The sequence below is a fragment of the Giraffa tippelskirchi genome, chromosome 3, assembly GCF_054371585.1.
Source record: "Giraffa tippelskirchi isolate mGirTip1 chromosome 3, T2T-mGirTip1v1.2.pri, whole genome shotgun sequence".
NCBI classification, from domain to species: domain Eukaryota; kingdom Metazoa; phylum Chordata; class Mammalia; order Artiodactyla; family Giraffidae; genus Giraffa; species Giraffa tippelskirchi.
This window is the reverse complement of record NC_137277.1, coordinates 28,869,055-28,888,892: the sequence shown is the minus strand read 5'-3', so window position 1 is coordinate 28,888,892 and position 19,838 is coordinate 28,869,055. Positions and strand designations below refer to the sequence as shown.

At 40.5% G+C, this 19,838-nt stretch overlaps 1 protein-coding gene across 8 annotated transcripts in view; it reads left to right on the top strand.

Moving 5' to 3' along the window:
* Nucleotides 1-19,838, top strand: part of AKAP10 (A-kinase anchoring protein 10) — a 43,138-nt gene that overhangs the window by 9,863 nt on the left and 13,437 nt on the right. For 4 of the 8 annotated variants that reach the window (XM_081583675.1, XM_081583674.1, XM_081583673.1 and 1 more), the window contains exons 2-9: nt 1,964-2,011; nt 3,624-3,806; nt 5,526-6,062; nt 13,115-13,213; nt 15,305-15,389; nt 16,125-16,248; nt 17,382-17,518; nt 19,295-19,439. In XM_081583675.1, coding sequence (XP_081439801.1) covers nt 1,964-2,011; nt 3,624-3,806; nt 5,526-6,062; nt 13,115-13,213; nt 15,305-15,389; nt 16,125-16,248; nt 17,382-17,518; nt 19,295-19,439 — 1,358 coding nt within the window. The remainder of the gene's footprint in view (nt 1-1,963; nt 2,012-3,623; nt 3,807-5,525; nt 6,063-13,114; nt 13,214-15,304; nt 15,390-16,124; nt 16,249-17,381; nt 17,519-19,294; nt 19,440-19,838) is intronic. The other 4 variants (XM_081583679.1, XM_081583678.1, XM_081583677.1 and 1 more) reach the window with 2 other exon arrangements.

Here is a 19,838-nt window from a genome sequence, read left to right as displayed (position 1 = left end):
CATTATTCACAGATAATATAATTGTGTACAGAGAAAATTTAAGAAAATTTACACATATACCATTAGAATAAGTATTTGAAACTCAGTTGTATCCCTGTAGCCGGTAGAAATAAAAGACTGAAATCTCTATGAAGTTTACAAAATATAAGTGGACCTAAAAGGAGACCCAAATAGGTAGAGGTATACTATGTTCATGAATAGAAAGACTCAATACCAGAGAGATGTGAACTCTCTCCCAGATTGATCAAATCAATGCTTAATGTTTAAAAAGAAATTACCATGAGGGTTTTAGGATCAGGACAAGTTGGTCCTACAATTAATAGGAAAGATAGTTTTGAAAAAAGAATATGATAGAGGGCTCGGCTCTGCCAGAGCATATTACATAGTTAGTAATTACAGCAGTAGGCCCAGAAACAGACCCACGTATGTATGGGAACGTAGTATATAAAGAGTTCCTATTCATTTGGGAAAGATTGGACTAATCAGTAAATTGTGTTTATTATCCCACTGGCCCAAAAAAGAGAAAAGAAAAATTAAGACTTCCTCATTATGTACATCAGGGGGTCAGCAAACTTTTTCTGTAAAAAACCAGATAGTAAATATTTTAGGCTTTGAAGGCTATTTGGTCCACCTCACTCTCCTCTATCCTTGTAGCCATAGACGATACAGAAACACTATGAAAAACTGGTGGTGGGCTGGACTTGGCCCTTGGGCTGTAGTTTGCTATCCCTGATATATCAGAAATAAATTCCAGGTGAGTTTGAGCCCAGAATTTGAAAAAGCAAAGTTTGAAATCATATAGAAGAAAATATAGGGGTAAGAAATAAGACATAGGAAAATTCGGTCCACATAATGTAAGTTTGACTACATTAAAATTTAAAGTTTGCATACAATAAAATATACCCCTAAGGTACTTGGTAGTGGAACCAGTTCTTAGAAGTGGTTTGGAGGTGATCGAGAGACAGTGTGGAAGATGACTCCCAGAGTTTTGACCCTAGAAGCTAGTGGACAGTGGAATCATTTATGAGAGGAGACAAAGATCGACTTAGGAGCAGGTTTGGGGAAAGATAGTACATCCCATTTAGGCAGTGGAATTATGGAAGATGGCAGAAAGGTAGTTAACTATGAATTTGAGATCAAAAAGTACTCAGACTAGAGAGAGTGCCTTAGGAGTTATGGCATGTCTGTGGTATTGAAAGCCTGAAAAATAGCTGAGATCAGCAAGGAAGTACATATGTATATGGAGTGGAGAGAAAGGGGACCAATCTTGTCCCTGAGAAACTCCCAGGTGGCAGAGGAGACGTCAGCCAGAGATAAGCTGAGAAGGAGCCCCGGGAAAACGAGGAGTGGGGTTTCATGGAAGCCATGTCAGTTGGCAGATGCAGCTGAGGCGGCTGCAAACACCAGTCACCCTAGCACGGGGATGGGTACTGAGAGACGTCGCTGGGAACGTACATGTTGAGTTCTGGTGTATGGGGTGGGACGTGCCTCTGAGACATTCATTTACACACGTTAACTTAATCACACAGTCATTCTGCAGGCTTTTAACCAAGGATAGAAGAGTGATTTCTCTGGTCCCACAGACCAAGGTTGAAATCCTGCCTGTTGAAATGACTCTTTACTAGCTCATAAGAATGACCAGGTTTTGTAAATCAAGGAAATTGAGACCCCAAGAATTAAAGTAACTGGTCCATTATCACATGGGAGAGCCCAGATTTGAACCTAGGTGTCCTGACCTCATCTCTCCTTAAGCACTCAGCCTTCTTGACCAAGTGCCGTTCAGGGGTCGCTTCTAAGAGAAACTTCCCCTGACAGCTGCGCTGCCCTGCTCCAGGGTGGCTCACCCTTTTGTGTAGAACTTTGAACACACTCACCTATTGGAATAGAGCTGGCCTCAGTTTTACAGTGTGTGGAGGAGACATTTGGCTGAAGAAGTTGATCATACTGCCCTCCTCTCTTCCAGTGAAAAGCAAAGAGCAGGAGAAGACCCCAGATGTCAAGTCAGTCAAAGGTGAGTCAACGCTTTGCAGTTATGAGCTCTTTAATCCTGTTGCATTCTCCCTTCTTGTTTATCGTCTCTGCCTTCTTTTATAACTACTCATGATTGTGACTTATTTCTCTGTTAATTGATGTATCTTTCAACACCCAGCATATGCTAGGCTTTTACTGAGCATTCATTGGCTCTCCTGGTGATTCCAGGGAACCAGTGTCCTTGCTCATCACACATTTCAGTGATTCCCTAAAAGCAATTGATTAACTTTATTTTAAAAAACTAAAAGCAGAAAATACTCTTTACTGAGCAGTCTGACCACTGATGTATAAAGCCTAGTTTTCTGAGGTTTATCTGGGATCTGGATGCTTGCTATTATCACTTCTTTTTTTACTTTGAACGAATGGCCCTAACTTAAAATTTATTCAGTTATTTGTTGGAATCAATATATTGTCCTAATTTGTAGGTAAGAGCCTGCTTTTTTTTAGACTGTAATCTCTGCTACAGTTTTGACTGATTTCATTATGTCAATGTACAAAAATTTTGGAATGGGAAAATTGTAATGAAAATTATTTCTATGTCCATGGCATATAATTTTCATAGATGTAATTTATTTACACAAATACTGTAGATTGCTACTTCTTTAGATTTTTGTTTTAAATGTTTGCATGTTGTGTGGCTAGCATTGAGTATTAACTCTACATGCTCAATTTGTGAGAGGGACACTGATTATAACTTAAGAGATTTGTAAGATTAGGGAATAAGTAGGGTACCTCACAGCCTTATTCTCTGCTTGTTTCTGATAATTTAGTCAGGTGGATTCTGTGTTGGTTCAGTGCACTAAACCAAAACCTCTTAAAGACCTTTCATGAGAGTCTTTTGACATTTCTGTGGAATAAGTGGGATGAGTGGAATTTTAATTCAGCTGTAGCAATGAATTCATAGGGTTACTTTGACCATGTGAATTTGATGAGTTCCTCTTTATCCTAAAGTCAACAGGATATTAATATTTCTTTAGGCTATGAAAGAAAATACATTTTGTGAATTTTTAAGTGTGCTTTATCTTTAAGCAGGTTGAACTTTGATCAGTTTTTATTAGATGGTGAAATTTTGTTACTCAGTTAAAAAGTAAAATAAGTATACTTGTTACTCAGTTAAAAAGTAAACATAAACAGAATTGTGTTACTCAGTTAAAAAATAAAATAAGCAATACTGAAGAGTATTGTTCTAATTCTTTTGATAATCTAAAATTTTATTTTGGAATTTAAAGTCTCACTTGCCAGCAAGCTAGGATTAAGAAATTGAGAAAGGTCCATATTTCGGGATGTTTGCTGCCTTTGGTTACTTTCTTTACTAGAGGTTCTCAAAGAGAACTTTCTCAAAGAAAGCTCTCTAAGTTCTACTTTTGGCACAGTATTTTGAGAGTTATATATAAGTAATAGGGAATTTCTTTCCAATTTTCTGCTGCGTGGTTAATTTGCCTTTTCCAGAAGAATTTTTTGTTGAGTGTATGTGCTTATTCAAGAGAGGTGTTACAAAGTCTAATTTTTAAAGTTCCTTAAAGCCCTTTTAGGAGACAGTTTTAGAGCATCAAATTGTGTTTAATTTTTAACAATTTTTTGAAAAATTATAGCTTCAATATCCGTACATTCCCCACAAAAAAGCACTAAAAATCATGCCTTGCTGGAGGCTGCGGGACCAAGTCACGTTGCAATCAATGCCATTTCTGCCAACATGGACTCCTTTTCAAGTAGCAGGACTGCGACACTTAAGAAACAGCCCAGCCATATGGAGGCTGCTCACTTTGGGGACCTGGGTGAGTGACTCTCAGTTTTTGTTAACTTCTAGGAGGGATTTGAGTATAAAGTGTGAAATTCCTGCCAGAGGATACTGACCCATATCATTGGCTGGGGCTTTGAAAAAAAAAATGTTTAAACAGGACTGACAGCTAGTGTAATGGATGGCTCCGTGTTATCCCTCTGTAAATATAAAAAGCATGCCCAGTAGAATAATGGGCCATTTCCAGAAGAAGAAATACATTTGGCCACTGAGTGTGTGAAAAGGATGCCTCACTGCACTAATACTCAGTGCAATGCGAATTAAAATAATGAGTTTATGTTCTCCCAACACATTAGCAAGTATTTAAAGCTTGATAATTGGAATGTTAATGTAGATGCAGAGAAATAGCCACTCCTGTTTACACATAGCAGCTTGGATGAATCTCAAGGGAACTATATTGAGAGACAATATAGTCAAGACAATTCTTGAAATGACAAAATGATAGACATGAAGAACAGATAGGTGAGTGTTGGCCAATGGTTAGGGATGGCGGCTGGTTGTAAAAGGCCTCACGAGGGATCCTTGTGTCACTGGAGCTGTTCTCTGTCTTGATGTTTATACAAGTCTCCTCACATGATAGAAACACAGAGAACTAAATGCGCATACAGTGAGTACTGATGAAACTGGGGAAGTCTGGATAAGATGGATGGATGGATTCTGTCAGTGTCTCAGTGTGATCTTGATATTGTAGGGGAGACTGGATGTGTGTATGTTAGTCACTCAGTCGTGACCAACTCTTTGCGACCCCACGGACTGCAACCCGCCAGGCTTCTCTGTCCATGGAATTCTCCAGGCAAGAATACTGGAGTGGGTTGCCATTTCCTTCTCCAAGACTGGGTAAAGAGTACTTAAAATTAAGTCTTACAGAGGCTCGAGGTTTCCTGAAGTTCATTAAAGAGATGTTGACAACAATGGACTAATTGACACTGAAGTCAGGACAGTCAGCAGGGGTGGTACATGAAGTGCTTCAAAAGAAACAACAAAGGGTGAAGAAAAGCCCTTTTGAAAAGCAGATGAGGCCCTCGGTTAATTTTATAAAAATGAATCTCTCTGTGTCGTGCTGTGAAAGTTAATATTTTCTTAGTTTTTTCTTTCTTCTAATAATTAGCTTGTGTGTATAGTCATAACCTAAATTTAGTTAAATGTGAAATAAACTTTCTTTGTTTTATTAAGTTTGGTTTTATTTTTCAAGATAAAATCCCAGATCTAACTATTCTGTTATAAATGAGGCTAAGAGCTCATAACATCTTTCTAGCTATATCCACAATTTTTCCTCAGGATAAGGTCCTAGAAATAGTTACTGGATTGGAAATTACCCTGATGGCTAAGGCTTTGCTGTCTGTTACTGAATCCTCCAAAAAGGTTTTGTCATTTTTCATCATCTGTTTTGCTGTGCCCTTGTTAGTTCTAATTATTTTTTTTAACCCATCTTTCAGTTTGATAGGCAAAAATGGTATGTATTAATTTGCTTTTTTGAGATTTTTAATGAGGTTGAACTTTTAAAATATTTTTATTGGTCTTTTTTTCCTCTGGAACTGGTATTGTAAGACTTTTTTCCGTTAAGAATTTTCATGATTTGAATTGCCATGAAAACAGATGCGAGGATTAATCGAGTAACAAAGACCCTTCTAATAATTTAAATAAGCTTTACCGGTTGTTATCTGTTACTGAACTGCTAACTCTTTTCTTCTTTTAGGCAGATCTTGTCTGGACTACCAGACTCAGGAGGCCAAATCAAGTCTTTCAAAGACCCTTGATCAAGTCTTGCATGACACCATGGTCCTCCCTTACTTCATTCAATTCATGGAACTTCGGAGAATGGAGCATTTGGTTAAGTTTTGGTTGGAGGCTGAAAGTTTTCACTCCACAACTTGGTCCAGAATAAGAGCACACAGTCTGAACACAGTGAAGCAGAGCTCATTGGCTGAACCTGTCTCTCCATCTAAGAAGCCCGAAACCACAGCAGCTTTTGTGACTGAGTCTCTTAACAGGAGGTTGGAAGATTCTGGCTCAGCCCAGCTGGAAGGAATTGACTTGAACAATAGAACTAGCAACACCCAGAACCACTTGCTTTCCCAGGAGAGTGATGGTGCCCATTCTCTCCACCTGGAGACAGCCAGGACAGGAACTCATCGGGGCTCCCTGGAAACCCAGGAGTCCTCCAGGCTCATGGTAGCCAGTAGAAGTAGTCCATCTTCTCCACTGAAGGAATTATCAGGAAAACTAATGAAAAGTAAGTGTGTGGTGTTGTCTCACTTTATCCTGTTTTTGTTTGTTTTTACAGTCTATTTATGGGTTTCCGTGGTGGTCCCTTGGCTAAGATTGCAGACTCCAAATGCATGGGGCCTGGGTCCGATCCCTGGTTGAGGAGCTAAAGATCCCACATGCCACAATAAGATCTGTTGCAGCCAAATAAATAAAAATAAATATATATATTTTTTAAAAATCTACTTACAAAGTGGAACTTGAATGGGGATTAAAAGGGTTAGAGTAATTTTCTCCCAAATTTTGGAGTTTTAGAATAGGATTGTGTATGAAAAAAGAACAGAAGGGCCGACCCCCTAAGAAACAGAAACGAGGATTAACAAATGAAGAAGGGTCCAGGGTCATCACAGATTTTGAAATCAAATCCTTATCCAGAAAGGCTAATGTCAGCCTCAGTCTTAGTTTTCTTACTCTTTTACTGAACTTTACAGGTAAAGTTATTTGTTAACTGACAGCAGGCAGCATTAATCAGGTTCTGTGTCAGGGGCTGTACTTGAATTTCACAGAGTAGTCACAGCAGCCCTGTATGATAGGCAGTCACCCCGTTTTACATGTGAGGAAGCCATGGCTTGGGAAGGTCGGGGAGCCTGCCAGGTCATACACCAGGCAGGACCTGCGCTTTAAGTCCTGGCATCTGGACTGCAGCTCCTCTTTTCTTTTTTCTTCTCTGTTAGCTTGAAAGCTACACATTCTTCATTTTTCAATTATCACTTCCTGGAATTTTGATTAGACAGCTTCCAACCCATGTTCATCATCTTCTCTTTTATCTTCTCTGTTTTTCAAAGGTCCAAGTCAACATTCCTTTTTTGATTTTTCCTTATGTGCTTTTTTCTTTTTTTTCCTACTAAGACTTTATTAAGGCAGTTTTTTTTTTTAAGGTTCACAGCAAAATTGAGGGGAAGCTACAGATGTTTCCTATACATCCTTTGCTCCTGCACATGCATCGCCTTCCCCATTACCAACATCCCCACCAGAGGGAAACGCTTGTTACAGCCAGTGAACTTACCTGGGGGCGTCATAATTACCCAAAGTTTACTTCTGGGTTCACGCCTGGTACATGTTCTGTGAGTTTGAGGAAGTGTATAACCACTTGTAACCATCATTGGGATACCAGGCAGAGCATTTTCACTGCCCTAAAAACCTCTGCTCTACCAGTGTATCTCTATATACTCACTCATTTCACTCTGGCCACCACTAATCTTTTTCCTGTCTCCATAGTTTTGCATTTTCTGGAATGTCACATACTTAAAATCGTGTGGTATGTAGCTTTTTCAGATTGGTGGTGACATCTTCAGATCTTTTAGTTCGTTGATTCTTACAATGGATCTAAACTGCTATTGAATCAGTCTTTTAACATGTTATTTTAATCTAAAAGTAAATTCTTCCATTCTAGAAATATTTTTCTTCAGGTTTACCTGGTCATTTTTTAGTTTCTTGTTCCTTTATCCCTCTGTCCTACTTTTGACCCCATTTTTTATTTATTTAAATTTATTAAACACATATTCAGTATCTCATAACCCCAGTGCCTATAGCTTTTGTGTGTCTGATTCAGGGTTTGTTTCTGCAGGTTCGCGCTTCTGGTAGGCTGTGGTTTTAGTGGGTTTTGGTTGTGAATACATATGTCTTTGAATTTTATCTTTGGTAATTCTTCAGGGACTCTGATTAAATTGGGTTCTTTGTGAGTGTCTTTGCATTTGCTTTTGCCAGGCATCCAGGACCCGCTTCATTGCTACCCTGGTACCACTGAAAACTAAGTTTCTGTCTTGGGTGTGTGTGTGGGGCGGGTGTCTTAAGTTTCTGTCTTGAGGGTGTGTGCGTGTATGTGTGTGTCCCCACCCTCTTAGGACCGCTGTGCTTGTGTGTATGTGTGTGCGTGTGCGCCCTCTTAGGGCCTTTTGTGTGTGTATGTGTGTGTGTTTGGTTTTTTCAGGCCCTGCCCTCTTAGGGCCTTCCGTGTGTGTGTGTGTGTGTGTGTGTGTGTGTGTGTGTGTGTGTGTTGTAGGGCCTTCTGTGTGTGTGTATTTCAGGCTCTGCCCTCTTAGGGCCTTCCATGTGTGTATGTCTGTGTGTGTGTTTTAGGCCCTGCCCTCTTAGGGCCTTCTGCCTGTGTGTGTGTGTGTGTGTGTGTGTGTGTGTGTGTGTATGTCTCTCAGCCTTGTCCAACTCTTTGAGACACCTTGGACTGTACATTCTTAGGACCTTCTGCCTGGTTTGGGTCTAATTTCTACCCTGTTTGGGTCCCAGGCAGCTGCCCTTGAAAGTGCAAGCCTCATGTCTCATGGGGGTTGTGGGCTTTCTCAGGTAAATGCCCTCTCTCTCTTGTGCTTCTGCCCATCTTGATTTGGACTGGCTCCTACAGTCCACAGTTCCTTATCTGCAGTCAAGAAATCCAGAAAGCTTTGCCTATCACAAGTTATTCTTTAAATGAACAGAAGTTGACCTGAAGGGGTATAAGCTTATTATAGCTTATAGCTGATGTGAATAGCATCATGAACATGGTTGTCTCACATGCTGCTGGGGAATTAAAGTGGTGTAGCTTTGTAGTGAGTCTTAAGATTGGGTAGTTTGAGTCCTCCAAGTTTGTTCTTTTTCAAAGTTGTTTTTTCTGTTCTAGGTTCTTGTTTTTTTAATATAAATTTTAGAATAAGCTTGTCTATATCTATAAGAAACCTTGCTGAGATTTTAATTAATAAATTAATTGGAGGATGATTACTATATTGTGGTTTTGGCCGTACATCGACATGAATCAGCCATGGGTGCGCATGTGTTCCCCTGTCCTGAACCCCCCTCCCACCCGCTCCCTGCCCCGTCCCTCTGGGTTGTCCCAAAGCACTAGCTTTGAGTGCTCTGCTTCACGCATCGAACTTGCGCTGGTCATCTGTTTCACATATGGTAATATACATGTTTCAATGCTGTTCTTTCATAGCATCCCACCCTCGCCTTCTCCCACAGAGTCCAAAAGTCTGTTCCTTACATCTGTGTCTCTTTTGCTGCCTTGCATATAGGATCATCATTACCATCTTTCTAAATTCCATATATATGCATTAATATACTGGATTGGTGTTTCTCTTTCACTCACAATGCAGTAAGATTAGATGTCAACTACAGGGAAAAAACTATAAAAAACACAAACATATGGAGGCTAAACAGCATGCTTCTGAATAACCAGCAGACCACAGAAGAAATCAAAAAGGAAATCAAAATATGCATAGAAACAAATGAAAATGAAAACACAACAACCCAAAACCTATGGGATTCAGTAAAAACAGTGCTAAGAGGGAGGTTCGTAGCAATATAAGCCTACCTCGAGAAACAAGAGAAACGTCAAATAAACTACTTAATTTTACACCTGCTGAGATTTTTATTGAGATTGCGTTCAACCTATGGGTCAGTTTGGAGAGAATTTACATTCTTAACTGTATTGAGTCTTAAAACTCGCAGATTGAATCTGCTCCGTTTACCTACCTCTTTGATTGTTCTCTTTCGCATTGTGTGGTTTTCAGCGTATAGATTCTTAATGTTTTGTTATTCCCCCTTTTCTGGTACTATTGCAAATAGTATGTTTAAAAAGTTTTTGTTTCTATAGTTTTTTTATTGCTAGTATATTGAAATATGATTGACTTTTACATGTTGACCTTCTGTTCTGTGGCCTTAATTTACTCACTTGTTATTTCTAGGAGCTTTTGTGTAGATTGCCTGAGATTCTTGTCTTCTCCCTGATTTTAGAAAGCACTCAGGCTTTCACTATAAAGTGTGAGGTTGCTACTGCTGCTGCTAAGTCGCTTCAGTTGTGTCCGACTCTGTGCGACCCCATAGGCTGCAGCCCACCAGGCTCCACCGTCCCTGGGATTCTCCAGGCAAGAATACTGGAGTGGGTTGCCATTTCCTTCTCCAGTGCATGAAAGGGAAAAGTGAAAGGGAAGTCGCTCAGTCGTGTCCGACTCTTAGCGACCCCATGGACTGCAGCCTACCAGGCTCCTCCGTCCATGGGATTTTCCAGGCAAGAGTACTGGAGTGGGGTGCCATTGCCTTCTCCGAAAGTGTGAGGGTTAGCTATGGGTTTTTGTAAATGCCCTTTATCAGGTTGATGAAGCTCCCTTCTCTTAAAAGTTTACAAAGGTTTACTAAGAGTTGTTTAAAAGTTTACTGATAATTGTTTAAATTATGAATGGTGTTGAATTTTCTCAAATGTTTTTTCTGTGTCATTTAATATGACCATGTGGTTTTCCTTCTTTTGTCTGAGGGATTATATCGATTAAAAAAAAAATACTGAATAAGCTTGCATTCCCAGAGTAAGCCTCATTTGCTTGTGGTGTATTAGTCTGTTTATGCTGCTGGACTTGATTTTCTAATATTTTGTCGAGCATTTTTGCACCTGTGTTTATGATGGACATTGGTCTATAGTCTTCTTACACTGCTTTTGTCCAGTTTTGGTATCAGTAATTCTGGCCATGTAAAATGAATTGTCATTTCGTGGAAAACAGCTGGCAGTGTTGTTGCCCAGTGATAAAATATAAGTTTTCAAGTGAAACTTAGAATTTGGAAAACTTCCATTCACTACCACATGCTTTGACAGCTTTAAAGAGTGTTCTGAAAAGATCATTGGTGATATTAATGATGTGATTTCTTTTTTTGTACTATATGATACAATTTATCAACATTTGTAAGATCTTCATAAGTTAGTGAACCCAATATTTTTTAAAATATTTGAAAATATATGAAACTTTAAAAGCACTCATTAGTAAAAAAAAAAAAAAACAACTCTTTGAACATGGTACATAGACCAGTAGATTCTAATGTAACAGAATATAACCCGTTTACTAATATGGTTTCTGATTCTGCATTCTGATTAACTTTTAAGAAACTACCACTTTTCAAGTTTTGGGTATAGTATCAAAGAAGAATGCTTCCCAGGTGGCGCAGTGGTAAAGAATCTGCCTGCTAATACAGGAGACGCAGGTTCAATCCCTGAGTCCATAAGATCCCCTGAAGGAGGAAATGGCAACCCACCCAGTATTCTTGCCTAGAAAATCCCATGGACAGAAGACCTTGGTGGGCCACAATCCATGGGGTCATGACTGAGTATGCACAAGGAGGAGGATCAAAGAAGAACATAACCTCAGTTACTTTGGAAAGCTATTAAAATACTCCTTTTCACAGTTCTGAGGCCAAATATTCTTGATATAAAGAAAACCATTTCTCTGTTCACAGCAAAGCAATGTCTGTCCAAAATCAAGCAGTTCTCCATTCTCATTGGATTGTCACCTAGTGTTCATTCTCACACTACCTGGAGTTAGTGCTGACCCTGCAGGTTAAAGGCTCGGTTCTACAGCAGTGTCCCTCACTTCAGATGCCAGTCATGAGTCCCAGGTTGTCACCTGTACGTCAGATTCCTACTACCTCTTCCTCTTTCGGTAATTTGCTGTCAAGGCTCAAAGAACTTAGGGAAACACGTGATATATGTTTAGTGATGTAAAAGGATATTACAAAAGAGAGAAATGAGCTTCCAGATGAAGAGGTCCATGGGGCAAGGTCCCGAAGAATCCCAAGTGTAGGAGCTTCTGTCTCTGTGGGGTTGGGGCGATCTCACCTCTGGCACATGGAAACATTCATGAACCCAGAAGCTCTCTGAGCTGCTTCATTTAGGGATTTTATGGTCTCATCACATAGGCACGATCGATTAAATCATTAGCTATTGGTGATTGGCTTGATGGTCCACAACCCTCTCCACCCTCCCTGGAGGTTGGGGAATGGGGCTGGAGTTCTGGTTCCCTCTCTGGCAACCAGCCCCCTCTCTGCACGAGTGACTTTGTTTCCATAAACTTTTCCTGTGGTTGAAAGAGCTTTATTATGATTAACAAATGATGCTCCTCTGGCCCCTACTGTAACTCAGGAAGCTGCAAGGGTTTTAGGAACTCTGTGCCAGGAACCAGGACAGAAACTGTACATACACACACGTACACACACAGGCTTCCCTTGTGGCTCGGATGGTAAAGCATCTGCCTACAATGCAGGAGACCTTGGATTGGGATGATCCCCTGGAGAAAGAAGTAGCAACCCACTCCACTATTCTTGCCTGGAGAATCCCATGGACAGAGGAGCCTGGCAGGCTACAGTCCATAGGGTCATAAAGAGTCAGATGTGACTGCGCAACTAACACAATGACATACACACAGACACGCACACTATATATATATATACGACATACATACATTTCTTCTCATATCCTGATAGCACTATATATTTTGACCCAAATAAAAAAGCACAACAGATTGAATGCCAAAGCAGATACAAGAATCTTAACAGTTTTCTATCAAGAAAAATAGAGTTGCAAAAATGTAAAATAGCACCCTCTTATTAATTTTTTCAGTTTGGGAGATAGTTATTTTCTGTTTAAAAAATGGTATCTATGTTAACTTTTAACAGATTTAATATTGTTCATTTAAACTGGATAATTTTTTCTCGTCTTAATTTTCAGTACCTTACTATCTATAGGTAAAACTCAGATAAATGGAAGCTCAGTAATTTTTCAGATTGCAAAGTCCCAAGACAGAAAGTTTGAGATTCACTATTTTAACCTTCCAGGGTTGTTGAAGGTCAGATGAATGTATTCGTGAATGTGAAATTTGGTAAAATATTTTCAACATGGATTTGTAAATAACTTGAGCCCCCGCTGTGTCAATCCTTCAGGTTCCAACTTTGGAGAGGAGATAAGGAAAGAGGGTGTGTGAGAATAAGTACTTGCTGTTTCTCTTTAGCTTGTTAGCTGCGGGGAGGGCAGGGGGCTTCCTCATAACTCCTCTGCTCCACCAACCAAAAGGTGTAAAAGCAACTTTGTGATAGAGGCTTGTTTTGTCCTAAGTTTATTTACAAATATATTTATTTGTAATAAACTATCTATTTGTGTATTTGTGTGTGTGCTTGGGTGCACAGCAAAGCCCTGCTGTTGGTGAATATGATCCATTACTGGTACAAGTTGCTGCTTTTTGGTTTTGAAATTGTCCCTGTCTTCCCTTGCAGGTATAGAGCAAGATGCAGTGAATACGTTTACCAAATATATATCTCCAGATGCTGCTAAACCAATACCAATTACAGAAGCAATGAGAAATGACATCATAGGTAAGCAGTGCTTGAAGCTATGGCCAAAAAAAAGCCTCTTTTTTGTTACTAAGAGGATTCTTCGTGAATATGAAATTCAGCATCTCCCTTCCGTGTCTGTTTTCAGTGTACTTTATTATATCTGACTGTTGCTCAATTAAAAAGTTTCCCTCTTATTCATTATTATTAGATTTTGATTTGAAAAATAGTAGCACATGTTTACTGAGTACTTACTGTGTCCTAGACGATATTCTAAGCACTTACCCTGGACAAACTCATTTAATCTTCTAAAGAACCTTTTAGCATAAATACAGTTATTTTCTGAGTGAGGAAGCACAGAGAAGGTAACAGCTTCCAGTGCACACCTGCTGTCTATAACATTTGCCCTCGATAATGCTCAGACATGACAGAATTAGGTTTTGAAACCAGACCCTATGTGGTAGGCTATTTGGCAGTGTTTTTCAGGCTACAGATTAGGACCAGTCTCCTCTTAAGTCCTCACCACCACCCCCTTCCAAAAAAAGACTAGAAAAATCAAAGTGCTTCACAGTAGTAAGGGCAAACAAACAGCACTTCTGAAAATTGTTTCTTTTTTCCATCCTGCATAGGTATATATATTTTTCTGTCAGTCATAATTTTTAAAATGTTTGAAAGCTTTTACTATGTTGTATCAGAAAGACCTCAAGTACGCCTATAGTCACAGATAAAAGTGATTCATTATACATTGAACAGATATGTATAATATTCCTATCAAGTCCCAGTACTCAGTTTTGAGTTTTTTATTACAAAAATTAAGTGTTTTGATTTATGAAGTGTAGCCTGTTACTCCTCTCCTAGCAGGTTCTTCCCAGCTTGGGGCTCTTTGGGTCTTTACTCATTATTTTGGGACAGCAGATCCCCTCCTCAGTCTCAGCTAAGCTTCTTCAGTCGGTTGCCACACTCCCAGTGCACACCTTCTGTCTGTTTCAGGCTGACAGGTGCTGCCCATGTGTTTCCATTTTCCTCTCCCACACAGACACCTGTAACACACGGGCCTTGTGGCTGTTGGTGGCTTGTCCCCATCTGCTTGTATTTCGAAATTTTCAACCAGTTTCATTCCAAGTGTCGTCGTGGAGTTTTGGGTTTTCTATGTCGTTCCTCTCTTTCTATGTGAAAATTTGTTGCTGCCATCTTCTAGACTTCCCAAGACCACCTGTGCCTAATGATAACAACTGTTAGGTGTCTGAACAGATTAGAATGTGCCTATGTGGGAAATCGTTAGCTAGCAATTCCTTTAGGTGTTTGTACCAATTGATAACTAACCTGTCTGGGGTAGCTGAGAAAAGGAGAGAGCTTTTGATAAAGAGACAATGACTCTTTTTCATAAATCTATAGTTCCTTTGGTTACCATCCTAGAAATAGAATTGCTAATTGAAAGGGTATGTTCATATTTTGAGGGATGGGGATATGTTCATTTTTAAAGCTTGTGCTAGAAACTGCCAGATTGCCCTCCAGAAACAAATACACCAGTTTATATGCCTACTAACACGAGGATCAGTTTTCCCATGCCCATGCTCAAGTATGTGTATCATGAAACAGTTAAGCATATGGATTGTTAAAACAATTTTGTGCCAGTTTACTAGACAAAAGGTGATGTGCTTCATTATTATAATCCGTTATTATATTTCCTTGGTTACTAGTGAGCATGCATATGTTTTTAAATTGGCCATTTTATATTTGTCCTTCAGTGAATTTTCTTTTCCTGTCCTTTGTTCACTTTTCTTTTGAGACTTTCTTGTTAGTTTGTAAGAGCTCTTGATACATTAATGAAAATAATCTATCATTCTTAAACTGTCATATATGCTGTAAATCTTCTCCCTCAGTCTGCCCTTTTGATTTGTTTTGGGAGTGTTTTAATTTATAGAAATTAATTTCATATGAATCTTTTGATTTCTACTTTTGCATGTGCTTAGAAAGACCTTCCCTACCTCATGATCAGCTGTTTACCTGTGTTTTCTTTTAATTGCATTAAAACCTGCTAATCTTTATACCTTTACAGTTATTGCCTGCTTTGATTTGCAGACGTGTATAGTTTGGATTTAGAGAAAAAGTTATTTACCATTTCTTTTACAGCAAAGATTTGTGGAGAAGACGGGCAGGTGGATCCCAACTGTTTCGTTTCTGCACAGTCCATAGTCTTCAGTGCAATGGAGCACGAGTACGTCGGTTTCACACTCCCACATTCTATCTTCTTGGGAATTTCAGTTCAGTCTCAGGAAAAAAACCAAGTTATCTTTGAGGGTTTAAATACTTTGAATGTTTACAAGATCTTATAGGCTCCTCTCAGACTATCTTGGGCAATGGTTTCTTTTAAATACAAATTATGTGAATCCTAATAAAAGTAAAACAGATTAGTATTTTTAATGTTGATATTTCTTAAGTTAAAAGAATTTGTTTTTAATTCTGAAGTCACTGGGGGTGATTGTGACTGTAGTGTGATCTGTTTATCTGCTTAAACAACACATGTCTTCAGGTGGATAATCCTGATAGTTAGTACGTGCCGTAAGCTTAATGGGTGCCGTAGCACTAAATCCACATGCCCTCAAAAAAATCTCCGTATTCATTCTTTCATTTAACATTTATGGAAAGGGTGCTGTGCACGGTTAGCTATAGTACCTGCCGAAGGAGATTACATCCTGAGAGTAATAGGGCATGTTGTTTGGTTACTGCAGTAGGAGGTAGCATGTGTTAGATGCCAGAGGGGAGCTGCAAGCCAGTAAGAGAGGGGAGATGTTGCTGCAGGGAGAGGAGTCAGGGAGACACCGTGGGAAGGGAGGGCGTGCTGACCCAGGCTGTGAGGCACAGTGGGCACAGCGTGGAAAGAGTGTGTGCTTCCTAGCAGAGCTCTTTCCTTGGTCGGTCCCTCAAATTTTACCTTTTTGTCCACATGCAGGCACTTTAGTGAGTTTCTACGAAGTCACCATTTCTGTAAATACCAGATTGAAGTGCTGACCAGTGGAACTGTTTACCTGGCTGACATTCTCTTCTGTGAGTCAGCCCTCTTTTATTTCTCAGAGGTAAATTCTGCATTTCCTTTCACACTCTGTTAGATTCCAGCCTCTAAGCTGTAAATGCTGGGGCCCTGCCTGTGGAAAATAACATAGAGGAGACAAGTCATTTCTAAACACATCAATTGGGTTTAAATACCTCGATTACTGTTTTGTATCTAATGGCAAGAATACTTGAGTGGCATTAAAGAGAACTTGAAAATTCAGTGTAAAATAACTCTATAATTTTGAAAAACCTAATTATTACTGCTTATAAGAGAATGCAGATTTTTAACTATTTAGAGCTGTTTTAAAACCACAGAATTTGGTACTTGATTTCAATGCATAAATATTTGCAGACCAGACTTAAGAAGAGAGAAGGGAAAGTAGTGAATTTTTTCCTGCTGTCATCATTTTACTTTAGCCACATGATAGGATTGCCCAGCTAAGCATTTGCAAGGAGCAGTGAGTAAACTCATCTCCTTGAGGCGTGCAGTTTCGTGTGATGGGGTGTGTTAGGCTTCAGCTAATGAAATTGTTGCAAAAGAAGTGACTTTGAAATCAGGGTAGAGGGTTCCTAGTCTCACCGAGTGGTCACTTAGACCCATACCTGCATCCTACCTCCTCACCATGGTACAGTTACTTAGCTGATTCGAGTTCTCACCCCCTCTCTTTGCCTTAAGTTTAATTGAGCATTTGTTCAGGTTGCTGTGGCCGTGTGGAATGGTGGAAACAATCAGGTGTTCAAGATTGGGTCCAGTTGGTTTATTCTTTGTATGCTTGGCAGCAAGGGACCACTAATCCACCTTTAATTTTAACTCCAGTTCACTGAAGTTTGCTTTCAGCTGTGTGGTGGTAGGGTTTCTGTTGTTGCTTAGAGTTGTTTGTTTGGGGGGTGTTTTGGTTGTTGGTTTGGTTTGGTTTTTTTTTTCCCCCCTAAAACAATATTTTAATATTTTTTCAATCTCAAATGACTGTAAGTTGCTGACTGGCGTTACCTGAGCAAGTGGATCTCTTTGGGGAGTGGGTGGTTTTGTGGGGGTTTCTTCTCTTGATGTCCTGTATTTTAATAGTTGGTGCCTATATATAGATGAGAGATGGTGAGAGAAATCTGTTTACAGATTTTCAGTCTGATTTTCCTCTTTTGTATGTTTACTTCCCAGTACATGGAGAAAGAGGACGCAGTGAATATCCTACAGTTCTGGTTGGCAGCAGACAACTTCCAGTCTCAGCTCGCTGCCAAAAAAGGGCAATACGACGGACAGGAGGCACAGAATGATGCCATGATCTTATACGACAAGTGAGTGTAGTTGGTGGAGGACTTTGGCACTTAGCAGATCGTGAGCATTTGATGTGCTCTTGGGTAGTAAAGGAGGGTCACCTGGGTCTCTGCCATCAGGGAGCTCGCAGGGAGCTGCGGAGGAGCTGCTTACTGGTGTGTGCAAAGTGGGGGTTTCTAGAACACAAGTTGCTGGTGGGAAAGGGAGGTGTGTGGGGGGCATGCAGGTCAGTGATGGTGGAGGTCACTGAGGGCTTCACAGAAGGAAGATTTGATTGCATCCCGAAGAGTGAATTGGATTCTGTTGCCAAAGAAGTGGGAAAGAATGTTCTTGGAGGAGGCCCCTGCATGAGCAGACTCATTGGAGCTTTGGGTGATTGAAAACTTGGGTTGGGACATGAAAGAAGGTGAAACCAACGGGAATATATTGCAGAGGGCTCAGTGGCTACTCAGCCAGGCTGACCGCTCAGTGGAGAGCAGTTTTTCATTAGCTTTCCTTGTAGATGAGACGGCAGCACAGTCTGACAGGGAATGGAACTAGAAACTATGTCCACTCCTCCTTTTCATCCAACTTTTCTCCTTCTATGAAGAAAAGCAGTGTGGTGTTTGTATCCACAAGCACTTGCTAAGAAGACTGCTTGAGGGTAAAGAAAAAAATCCATGAGACCTTAGGGTTGGCAGAGAGCTGAGAGCATGTGGGTCAGGGGTTTCCGCGCTCACTGGGCGTGCTCACACTCCTGTCAGTGCAAGTGTCACCTAGGAACTTGTCAAAAATAGGTTTCCTGCCCTCTTGTGGAAGAGATTCTGACTCAGCAGGTTTGAGGTATGACCCAGGAATCTTTCTCTGTAAAGACATCTGGAGATCCTGATGAATAGCCAGGTGAGGGTCTGGTCTGATTTTCCCAGTTTGCTGATGGGAACACCAGGGCCCACACGGGTGGTGAATTTCTCAAAGTCACAGGGAAGATTAACGGCAGGACTTGGATGTGGTTGTAATGTTTGTCCAGTGTTTATTTTAGTATAATATATTTGTGGGAAAATATTGTACAAGAAACATTGTTATATGGATATTAACATGGCAGGCATGTACATTTAGAAATTAGGGGGAGTTCCCTGGTGATCCAGTGGTTAGAATTCCACGATTTCAGGGATTGAATCTGGGGCCTGGGTTCAAGCCCAAGTCTAAGAACTAAGATCCTGCAAGCCACATAGTGTGGCCAAAAAAAAATTTTTTTTTTTGGTCTGTGTTGCCCCACAATTCAAAGCATGGAGGAATATTTGCCAACTTACTTGTTGCAAGGTGGGAGGAAGCTCACTTTTTGTTAAGAAAATACTGATAACAAGAAAAAGGGGTTTTCTGTGCTGAAACAGAAGAGTGGCAGCAGTGAGGACCTGGCAGGAGCTCAGTGCCACCCATAGCAGAGACACCGTCTTCCCACTGCATCCCATTTTCAAACTGGGAGCCGTCTTTAAATGAAGACGCCTGCCAGCACTGTTGTTTTATCAAGCTCATTGTGCCAAATTTGACTTTACCCATTCCTACTCTTTCACTTTTCTGTCTTTTTTCCCCCCTAATATCGTGTCTCATTAGCCTTTCTGTATTTGTATCATGAACAGGAGCTGGAAGCCACAGAATGCTCAGATGTGGTGGGAGAAAAGGTCGCTGCAGGGCTGCCCTCCACCCAGCTCTGTAGGCCTAGGTCTGCAGGAGCCTCATAGGAGGGTCTCTGGCGTTGGTGCCAGAAGGCGCTGTGATTGCTGGGAGATGGGTTGACTTTGGCTGTCTTTCTGCTGTAGGTACTTCTCCCTCCAGGCCACACACCCTCTTGGATTCGACGATGTTGTGCGACTGGAAATTGAATCCAACATCTGCCGGGAAGGTGGGCCACTCCCTAACTGTTTCACCACTCCATTACGTCAGGCCTGGACGACCATGGAGAAGGTAACCAAAACCCCAGAAGTGTTAAACTATAGGAAGTTTTTCCTGGTGAAAGTCAGAAAATGAAATGTGGAGAAAAGCAAACACAACAGTGGACAACTGAAACAGTGCAGTGGTGATTAAGAGCAAAGGCTTTGAGTCTGGCTTGGTGTGTGTTAATCTCAACCCTGTAGGCCGAGGGACCCAGGCAGCTCCTGAAGTCCTTTAATGCCATTTTCCTCCTCTCTGAGGTGGGGCTTACGCAGGCATTTAACCTCAGAAGTGTTTTGAGGATGAAAGTGAGGAAAGACATGTAGAGTGCTTACTAGTAACATAACCCCTGACACATTGTAACCATTAAAGAATGTTAACTGCTGTTATTACTGTTGCTGTTATTACAGCTTTTAGATAACTGATGGTACT